The sequence below is a fragment of the Camellia sinensis genome, chromosome 15 (genome assembly GCF_055761805.1).
Source record: "Camellia sinensis isolate YWXY chromosome 15, ASM5576180v1, whole genome shotgun sequence".
NCBI classification, from domain to species: domain Eukaryota; kingdom Viridiplantae; phylum Streptophyta; class Magnoliopsida; order Ericales; family Theaceae; genus Camellia; species Camellia sinensis.
Genome location: NC_138975.1, coordinates 88,339,779 through 88,350,864, shown reverse-complemented (window position 1 = coordinate 88,350,864; position 11,086 = coordinate 88,339,779). Strand labels below are relative to the sequence as shown.

The 11,086-nt window shown below is 31.4% G+C and overlaps 1 protein-coding gene across 1 annotated transcript; it reads left to right on the top strand.

Annotated features, from left to right (window-relative positions):
- Positions 1 to 982: 982 nt before the first annotated feature.
- On the top strand, positions 983 to 5,016 carry LOC114270771 (uncharacterized). Its single transcript, XM_028212360.2, has 7 exons — positions 983 to 1,108; positions 1,235 to 1,328; positions 1,410 to 1,464; positions 1,865 to 1,915; positions 3,802 to 3,893; positions 3,972 to 4,049; positions 4,526 to 5,016. Exons 2-7 carry the CDS (start codon positions 1,282 to 1,284, stop codon positions 4,674 to 4,676), a joined length of 474 nt encoding a protein of 157 aa, XP_028068161.1. The 5' UTR covers positions 983 to 1,108; positions 1,235 to 1,281; the 3' UTR covers positions 4,677 to 5,016.
- Positions 5,017 to 11,086: the final 6,070 nt, after the last annotated feature.

The window sequence follows — 11,086 nt, the reverse complement described above, 5'->3', positions numbered from 1 at the left end:
TTTTCACTACACCCAAAAGTCCTTTCCTCTCTCTCTACTTTTTGCTTCCCTTCCTCTCTCGTTTTTTTTTCTACATTTTTCTGTCACCGTGTTTGTCATGGAAGAGGACCACCGGTGATCATATTTTTCTCCATTGATCGGGGTTCATTGATAACCACCAAGCATTGAAATCAACTCCGACGAAGAAGATGATATATTTTCCGACGAAGAAGATGAATGGATCTACTTAGATCTGATATAGATCTACTCAGATCTACATCAGATCTGAGTAGATCTACACAGATTTGGTTAGACATCCGTCTTTCCCCTTCGATCTCTTTTTTTTTTTTTTTTTTTTCTCTCTCTGCTATACACTTCTGTTTTTCTGTTCTAATGGAGAATATTTTCGAATTCTGAACAAGCAGTTTTCGAGTTTTAGTTACAGGCGGTGAAAACTGTAAAATTTTGCAGTTTCAAATTTTTTTTTTGGTGCTGGAATGAATCATGGTTTAAAACTGTAAAATTTTGCAGTTTTATAACATTCTTTAGAACTGTAAAATTTTACAGTTTCATAACATGTTTTTTAATTTTTTTTTTCCGGCAATATTCTAGACATTCCGGTGAGTCTCCGGCGACCGTTAAACGGAAGTCCGACGGTAGTAAGATGTGAACAGTGTCTATAAATTAAAAAAAAAAAAAAAAGAATTTTTTGGTAACAATTAAAAATGTGTTGGACTAATTGGTGCAAGTATTTTGTTTTGAGATTAGTTGGGTTTTGAACTTGTTACATGAGACTTATCAGTAAGTTCCCCTTTTGTATATCAGTTGGTCAGTATAGTCCAATAAAACAGAAAACCACCCAAACCCGACTTGATTCCCAACAAATTATAAAATCCATAATAGAACCCAACTTGATTTTTAGGCCCAATCTAACTTCATAGCCCTCCCCCTTCTCACAAAAAAAAAAAAAATATATATATATATATATATATATATAAACAAAAACAAAACAAAAAAACAAAAAATGTGGGGATTAAATTGCAAAAACCAAAGTTTTGGCACGAGTAACAGTTCATCACTACTTCTTTTCTTCTTCGACGATCCCATACGGCTGCACACACCACATCCGGTGAGTCCTCTGTCTCTCTCTTCATCGCATTTTCTTTGCCCTAGTTTCTACAATTTCTTTGCCCTAATTGGTTTTGAAAGTTTTCACCCTAATTTACATCTCTGTTGGTGTTTTTATCACTTGTAGCTTTCACTTCCTCTCTTTTGTGTTTGTGAACGATCACTATAACGAAGATGAGGAAGCTCAATCGTCCCACCGGTCACCGAATGTCTATGCTCAGGTTCATATTTCAGCTCATTCTCTGTATTCTAGGGTTTAAATCTTACATTGTTTCTCATTTTGATTTGGCTTTTTTTTGCAGAACAATGGTTTCGCAGTTGGTGAAACACGAAAGGATTGAAACTACTGTTGCTAAGGTTATTCCTTCAATTTCCTAAAAAAAAAATTAGGGTTTTTGCAGGGTTTTGTTATTTGTACAAATGAAATTGATTATATTTAAATGCATTAGTTTCAACTTATTTGGGCCCTTTGTCGAAAAATTTAAATTAATATAATAAAAAGGAACATAGGAAAGTATTTGTTGGAGTTATTATTTGGTTAAATATGAATATGATATGCATGCCCTCGTTGTTACTGAGAGCTTTGGTTATATGTGTGTATACAAGCTAAATATAAAAGATGTTATGGCTTTTAGTAAATTGTCTGTTAGATGATTAGATTTCTTGCAAGATTAAAAACGACTGGAATTTCGGACTTGGTTTAATTGGTAATGTAATTGATATGTTTTTCATTGTGCTTATTTTTATCTATCTGTAGGCAAAAGAAATCCGTTGTCTTGCTGATAACATGGTACAACTCGGAAAAGAGGTGTGTACAGCATCATCATATATTTTACTTTTGAGCCTTGTTTTTCTTCTATGTAAAATTAGAAGAGTTTATTCTTCTTTTTAAATATTTTTGACACAGTGAGAATAAATATGATTTTTTTTGTTTGTTTGTTTGTTTTTTAATTTTAGAATTTTCTAAACATTTGTCAATTAACGTTTTATATTTCGTGCAAGAAATGCTTCCTTTTCTCATTTCATTAATTTTTGCAAAAGATAGCTATTATGGTGTTCCACCAATACCCTTACAGGTTTGGGTTGCAATGAATGTGTTATGTGTCATATGAATTTCTACTATAATAAATCTGAAATAGTGGCTATATGGGTGTCAAGTATTGAATGATGATTAGTATAATTATCTTTAAAAGAGGGGGAATTTGTAATGTTATTTGGTCTTGAGGAATACAGTATTTGGTCACCGTATGAGGAGCGTGTACTAAAGTTCCTGGAGTTTGCAGTGCATTTTATCCCTTCTCTCGAGGATTGTGCATCAAATGTCCTTGAAACATTGTTACACTGATCATGGATAAACACGGAAAGCTCACCTTTTGCTCTTTTGGGCTCAAAATACCACTGAATGTTAATAAATGGGGGTTTTCTATTGATTTGTTAAAAACGAGAAGCTTTGTTCAAAGAGTTTTGCCTTTATCATTGAAGTTAGAATTTCTTCTACAATCTGTATGCCTAATTGATTTGGATTGAAATTGGATGATTTTGGGGTTTTAAAATATTGAAGTGAGGTAGCTGACTTGATGTCTAAGAAGACGCATGAACACCGACACACGACATGGACAGATGTCAATTTTCAAAAAATACAAGGCACGGCAAGTGGGGTGCGCACAAAATATATGGTTTTATATAATTATTATAATGTCATATATATAAATATTTCATTCAAAGATAACAAAAATGCAACACAGCACTAATTTATTAAGTTTAAAGGAAGAGGAATTAATATATATAAATCTATATATATTTTTTTGTATTTTTGTGTGTTAAGTTATTTTGTTCAAACTTATAATGTCTTTTATGTGTGTAAATAATAAACACGTGTGTTCCCCAAGTGTTTGAAGCATGTTTGTGAGTATATATATTTTTTTTAGTGACATTTGGATGTGTGTTTGACACATGTCAGGAAGTGTCCGATGAGTGTCAATGCAGGAAATGGACACACACCTCCGTAAAAGTGTCTTTGATTTTTAGAGTGAATATTAGACTTGCGGGGAACTTGCTTTTTCATTCCAAATATTTGCATCGGTTATGGCTAGTTAAATATTCCCTACCTGTTTTAAGATGGACAAAGACGACAATATATTTCTGTCTATGTATTCATTTATGCATATTATAGACCAATTTTGCTATAGCCCTAAATCATGATAAAGGGCAGTCATTGGCTCAAGGGACTTATTACCCAATTTGGACCCCATTCGATCATAGGTGGGCGATTTAGCAACTTATGTAGCACTTTTGTATAGGTTAACATTAGAAACAAGTTTTTGATAATATTGTGAATGTGTTTTTTAGCATAGTGGAGTGAGATTTCACAATTCTTTGGGTGTGTGCTTTGAAAAGAAAGATTGCACACTAATAGCTGGAATTTCTGCTTTGAAGTGCATATTTTATGAAAGCTTTTAAAACTTGTTATTATTATGTATACTTGAAATACAATTTTATTTCTATAATGAGTATGAACTCTTCCTTGATAGTGAATGAAACAAAAGTTGTTAAATGATTAGATAAATTAGTATTAAACTACTTCATAAATTTTATGACTTCTATTTCTGAAATAATACTGAAAAACCTGAAAGCTTAGGCATATGAAAGTTGTATTGAACACTATTGATACATATCCTTCTGAATTTATCACAGGGTACTCTTTGTGCTGCAAGGCGTGCTGCTGCCTTTGTGCGGGGAGATGATGTCCTTCATAAGCTATTTACAGAACTGGCTTATCGATACAAGTGAATTCCATACATCTTTCTTTTCCAGTCTTTGTTGGTGTATGGTTGTAATATTTGCTGAACTTTTCTGTGCTGCAGAGATAGAGCAGGTGGATACACAAGACTGCTCCGAACTCGCATACGAGTTGGTGATGCAGCACCAATGGCCTATATTGAGTGAGATTCTTGTTTTGATTTTGTTGCAAATCTTTGAAATAGAACTGCGAAATTTGTCTTCCATTTGTGTTATCTATTAACATCTTTATTTTATTTTTTTGTTTTTGTTTGAAACACCATACTGATAATTTCTGCATTTGCTTATTAGTGGCAAGCACAAAATTTATGGGGTTGTGATATGAAAGGGTGTTGAATGTAAATGTCAATCAAGCATCCAAGAAGGGTTGGTTGTGCTGACATTAAATTTTTTTTCTTAAATTAGAGACGCATCCAGAATTGTTGATCACCTCTTAGGAGTTTCAAAGAAGTGTTCTGTGTACTGATTTTTTTATTGAAATAGCAAAGTTAAATATGGTGTCAACTATCATTGCTTTCTCACAGTCAGTCCATATTTTTCTAAGCATTTTTGTTTGGTTCTTTTTTAAAAAAAGAAGGCTTGTTATGTTTATTTAATTATGTATTTTCATTTGTAACAGGTTCATAGATAGAGAGAATGAGCTCAGACAGGCAAAACCACCAGCCCCCCAACCACCACAGAGACCACCTTTGGATCCATGGACGAAATCCCGGCTTAGCAGGCAGTTTGCACCCCCCAAAGAGGATAAAAGTTCTGAATCTGATGCTTGAAATATGTTCTTAAATTTGTCATTCATAGATTTTTTCTTCTCTTTCATTTTATTTTGGTCATGTTATATCGTCAAGCTCCTCAAAGGTGGAAACATTCAAGCTTTAGAATTGTGAAGCAGAATTTTGATTAATTGACAAAATAATGTCTACGCAACTATTTCAGTAGTGCTAGTAATTTTTGAAGGCTAGGTTTAAGCTCTCTTATGGAGTGCCTTTGGGACTTTGAAGCTAAAATGTAGGTTGTGTTTCAGAATATGTTTGAGCTTTGACTGGTTCTTCTATATGGGATTGCATACAAAGCATTGTTGAATTATACAAAGCCAAAATAAACTTCTCTTAATCATGCTTTTACCAGCTATTCTTCTAGATTTCAATTTGGATGTATGATGGTTTAATTCTCTCCAATTAGTTTATTGATTGTACTCTTAAGATGAGAAGGTTAGGGCTAGTTGTGTCAGTCTGGTTCTGGTTTGAAAAATATGGTATTTTCATCTGCTGAGTTTCTTGAAAAATAAGGTATTTCTGGATCTTTGTTTTTCCTTCTGCAAAAGTGTTTTTTTTTTTTGGACTCCCAAATTTGGGTGTTTAAGCAATTTGTCTTTTTGTGTCTTTTTTATTTTTTATTTTTATTTTTTTTTATGCATTAGTACTTTAGAATATTTGAGCAATCAAAGGAGGATGTGGTCACCTTTCAAATGCCTAATGTTCTTTTCCAATTTTCTACACTTCCAAACATTATCATAGTAGTAACCGACACAATATTTTACTTTTATAAAAGAAAATAATTCATAGAACTCTATAAAGCTGTGATTGGATTTAAAATTTGTGCAAGGAAAAGGAAATGAAGTAAAAAAATATATATCCTCCATTTTTTGAATAAATCTAAAATTTAAACACAACATAAATTGCATTGATGAATGTTTTCTTCTCCACTCTTTAGTCATAAACTTGCTTAGTATGCTAATTATCATCACACTAAACCTTAACTATTCACTTGGTGGTATTCCACAAACATTTTAATATGAAATTGAGTCTTCTTATTTGGTCAATACTATCATTGGAAACCAAGTCAAATGAGTATTGGGTCATGATCATTACCATTGAACAAACAAATTCAAGTAATATATGACTCTCGCAATACATGTTCCAAAGATAATGATTTTTAATAATTTTCATGATGCCTTCTTATTCATCCACTTACCAAACACTACACATAACATAATTGTCATAATATTTTTTTTTTTATTTTTTATTTTTTCCTTCCCTTTCCTTGGTATGAAATCTTCTGTTTCAAAATTCTCTTTCCCTTAAATCCAAAACATTTAGAATTATTGAATATATGTATATATATATAAGGAAAGTGTTGGAAAGTTTCCTTCCCTCTCTTTTGTTTAGCCGGATGTGCAAGGCCTTGTACATTTTCTTAAACACTATGGCGGTGTTTGGGAACCGTGGCTACAGACTATTTTGGCCTCAAGTAAAAAAAAAAAAAAAAAAAAGCCTTTTAGCCACACTAACCCATTGATTTAAAAAAAAAATTTAAAAGAAAATAAAATAAAGAAAAGGCAGTGGCTGTCATGCACGGACAGCCTACACTGTGACCAATATAGTGTAGGCTCAGGCTACTACTATCATCCCACAGGTAGTTAAATTACCATTTTACCCCCGTAGATAAATTTTGGAAAAAATAAGATTAGGGGCAAATCTGTCATTTCAACCTCAAATATCATTTCAAACACATTTTTCAACACAACAACCAACCCAAAAATTTAACCCAACTTTCCAAACATAAAAACTAAAATAGCCTATTAAAATAGCTAAAAAACTAAAAAGCCTTTAAAATAGTCACTTCCCAAACACCCACTATATATGTATATATGTTTGCAAGGTATCCCTTCGGCCACTGGCACTCATCGAAAACTTCTCAATACGTGTTCAACACTCATCTAAATGTGTTTTATTTTTCTTAAAAAATGATTTAGACTCAGACACTCTTTAAACACTTGGAAGACACATATCCATTGATTAGACACACACGAAACAAATTGTAAGTATGGACAAAATAACTTAGAATACGTTGATAAAAGGAAAAAAAATATCAGTTTATGAAAATTAGTGTTATATTGCATTAATTTATGGGAGATTTGGTGATAGATCCCTGAGTGTCTAACTTGTCCATCAAAATGACAAGAATTATATGGATCCTTTCAAAACCCCTTAGCATTTTAAAAATTATTTATTTTACTATAATACCCTCATATATATATATATATATATATAGGATCTACAACCCCTCTCTCTCATATCAATCTCTCTTCTCTCTGTCTCGCTCTTACCACCAGCGCTACTGCCAGTCACCATGGAAATCTTTGTCTACCTTTTAAATCGCCACCGTTGCTTGTCACATCCACGACCTTAGATTTGAGATCATTCAGAATCGTTGTCATTGGAAAATGATGGTTCGCGACAGTTCGCAAACCTCAAATCTGAGATCTTTCACTCACTCTCTCTCTCTGGTTCTGACGGTTCGTGCTCTCTCTCTATGTGTGTGTGTGTGCCACTGACCATTTATGCTCTCTCTCTCTCTCTCTCTCTCTCTCTCTCTCTCTTTTCTTCTTTTTCTCATGTTGCTGTGTTTTCGAAATCTATCTCCCTATCTCTCTCTCTTCTCCTCATGATGATCTATTTTTCGAATAGTAAACTTTTACTCTAGTTCGTGACGCAACGCACTCCTTTAAAGCCATCCTTGCAGCCTATTTCAAAGTAAAATTGTACTTTGAATCATAATAAATTTTATTTAATCAGAGTAAAGTTTACTATGATTCAAAGTGCAATTTTACTTTCGTTAAGTAGATCAACATGATTTTAACCAGAGTAAAATTTTACTGTTACAAAAAAATAAAATACATACTAAATGAACGAACTAGAGTCAAATTTTACTTTTAGATCTATAAACAAACAAACAAAAAAACTCTTGATTTTTCATTGCAATCTCTCAATTTCTCATTTTTCTGTCAAATCTAAATTCATGTATCTCAAATTTGAAGTTATGGATTTCAAATATGAGTTTGTAGGTATCAAATTTGAGATGGTTGTGTGTGTAATTTTTTTTTAAAGTTTGGAATAGTATTTTTTTGGAAACAATTTGAAAATTGAAAAGTAGTTTGCCTATGTTTTAAACAAAGATAGAAAGAAAAAAAAAATTGAAAACACAATGAATAAAAAAAATTATTCCTTTTTTTGTTTTCGTTTTCTGACTTTTTTATTAACCTGTTAAATTAATGTGCAAAAAGAAACAATAAACTTTTCTTCTAAAGAACACAAAGTCGTAAAATTTTTATTTCATATATTTAAAATGTATACAAAAATTTATATAAAAAGAATAAATTTATACTTAGAATGATAATCTATATAATTTAAATTCAAATTTGTATTGTGAAATTCACATCTATCTATTCTATGTATAAAGCATTTAAAATATATGTGAACAAAATTTATAAACAAATAAAATAAAAATATACTCACAAAGATAATATATACACAAAATATGTACTATTCTTTTTATTTTTTGTATATTTTTCAATCAACATAATGAGTAAAATGAAAATGGAGTTTTTTTTTATTATTTTATTTTACTTTTTGCAATGAACGTAATGAATAAATAAAAACTATTAAAGAATTAATTTATACAATAAAAAAAAAAAAAAAAACAAACAAAAGTTTTAGTCATTGAGAATTTTTTTTAAAAAAATCCAACTCTCTTAGATCACTTACAGTCAAAGAAAAACAAAAGATAAATATTGATAACTACTTGAAAAGTTACTTTTTGAACAACACAAAGATGTAAAACAATCTTGGAAAAAAAAATTATGTATAAGTTGTGAGACAACCTTTAAAAAAAAAATGTATAAATTTGTGTAAAACAACTTGGAAAAATAATAGGAATACAAATTCTATAAATATAAATTCTACACAATTACTCATCAAATGGCCAACTCTTGTATAGGTTTGTACTTTGCTTTTCTGCTTCCTCTGCAAACTCATTCAAAACCTCTAAATTTTGGCCCCAAAAGACCTCTCTTTGAATCTCTAAATCTAATAATTGTTATTCTTTTATTACATCTCTTTCTTCCTCAATTTCGTATTTTTCTTCAATCCATTTGAGCATCTTCAATAGACTCAATCACCTTCTATGAAAAATCAAAAAGTTAAAAAAAAAAAAAAAAAATCATGTAGTAGAATGATATTAAAAAGGAGAGGAAGAAAAAAAAAAAAATTTATACCTGAAAACCAAAGGCAAATAAACAAAAGTTTTAGTCATTGAGAATATAAAAATTGAAAACTGTTAGATCACTTACCATTAAAGAGAAATAAAACACAGTCTTCTATTGGTTTGTACTTCCTTTGCCATAATTGAATGAAACACTTTTGTACTTTCTTTAAAAGAGAAAACTATTGTAGAAAGAGAGGAAGAAAGCAAAAAGTAAAAAAGAAAAATAATAAAAGTAAGTTATTAGAGAAGAAAAGAAGTTACTAGGGAATAGTTATTTGGAGAATGTGATTTAGTGGGAAGTTATTGTAGAATAATTTTTTTATTATTATTATGTAAATGCCATACGGCAAAGGCTTCAAGAAACCAAAATAGGGCTCACTTAATATAATAGTATAGATAATTATGAGGAGGTTTTAAAAGTACTATAATTTTTTTTGTCCTTTTAACAAGAAAAGGAAGCTAGGAGGGGTTTATGGCCCAATTTCCTTTAATTTATTATCTTGGAATCATAAATCATAACATATAATAAATATATAAAATTATATATTATGTGCATGTCCCCTACATGTCATGTCTGACATTTAAAAATTGTTGTGTGTGTGTATTCATGTCATGTCACATGTCCTTAATTTTTTGGTAGGAAGAGGTGGTGGTTGCATTGCTAGTGATTATCGTGATATTAATATGCCATGATAATGTTCTTATAGGAGTCAATCATAGCAATATTGATTAATTATTCTCTCTAAAAAACTATTTGAGTTTGGTCCTAGTGACCTTGCTTCTTGTTGTTAAACCTTGGCTTTGCCCTTGGTTGTCTTGCCCTTGGTGGCCTCGACCTTGTGATGGCCTCCTTGACCTTGGGTTGGCTTTAAACTTCCTTAGCTTTGCCTTTTGGCCTTGTCCTTGGGGTGACCTTAGATTTCCTTTCCCTTGGGGTGGCCTTGGATTTCCTTGATTGGATGTGTTGGCCTTGGCTTGCCTTTGCCTTAGATTGCCTTTGCGTTGTCTGCCTTTGGTGTGCTAAAATTTGTTCATTTGCTTTTGTTGGATAGTAAAGCATTTGTTAAAACTTCATTATGCATAGGTCTGGAATATTCATTTGTGATCCAAGCTTTACGTGATGATTCCAAGATATGGTCTATGCTTCACTTTTGGCTTTGGATCTTGATCTTCTATTTTAGTTATTTGATATCTTGGTATGGCATCAAATGAGTTTGGATGATATATACACATGCATCTAATATGACTTAATAGTACTTTCTTTCAAGTACAAAATTTTAGTAGGAATTCTTTTAATAGTAGTTTATGTTGTGTTTGTGAAAGGAATGCAAATTTTGGGCATGGTATAATGCCCCACACAACCACACTAAAATCAAGAAGCTCTTTAATTCCTATAGAGACTCTTCAATTGCTTGGTCTAACCTTTGGTTATGTTTATAGGCCTTTATGATTTGTGGGTATTAGATCTTTGCTCAAATGTGTTTGTCTACTTTGTTTTATCGCATACCTTTAGATTTGAGTTTTGAACCCTTGCTTTAGAAAATCAAAGGAAGCTACCAAGAAGAGTTATTGATATTAAAGAGGGGTTAAAGAGAAAAAATAATAATTGGCCAAGGTTGGTGGTGTGTTTTCCTATACCTAATATGAATCTTCTCCTTGATATATATATATATATATATATTTATTTATTTTTTTAATGCAAGTTTTGGATCCTAAAAATTTGTTGTCGTTTACTTTGAAACTGAACACTTAACCAAATGCTTTTAAAATTAAAGACAGTCACTCGCAAGAAATTCTTCCAGTTACATCTGGACACGATATGGTAAGATATTGAGGTAGATTTTTTTTTTATTCCATTTGCTATTTTAATTATATCTGATTGTCATTCACAAACCTTCTCCCTACGATGAATGGGGGTCATTCACAAGTTAGTTTCGTTATTGGCTCAATAATGGCAACTAGATATATTCTAGAAGAGCTTAAAGATTATATGGTTCCATTGCGCTAGTTCCTCTATTTTGGTGGTTATTTCCAGTTCCTCTAATCTGTAGTGCAAAGGCTAAAATTTTCTGGTTTGTGCTCAAGGCTATCCTGAGGTTCTTCTTACTGAGAGAATTTATTTAAATTCATTTTGTTT

What these genes read in the sequence shown, in the direction of transcription:
- LOC114270771 (XM_028212360.2), top strand. Translation starts at nt 1,282, where the DNA reads ATGAGGAAGCTCAATCGTCCCACCGGTCACCGAATGTCTATGCTCAG. An exon ending in GAACTGGCTTATCGATACAA is followed by an intron (nt 3,894 to 3,971) that starts GTGAATTCCATA and finishes TCTGTGCTGCAG; the next exon opens with AGATAGAGCAGGTGGATACA. An exon ending in GCACCAATGGCCTATATTGA is followed by an intron (nt 4,050 to 4,525) that starts GTGAGATTCTTG and finishes CATTTGTAACAG; the next exon opens with GTTCATAGATAGAGAGAATG.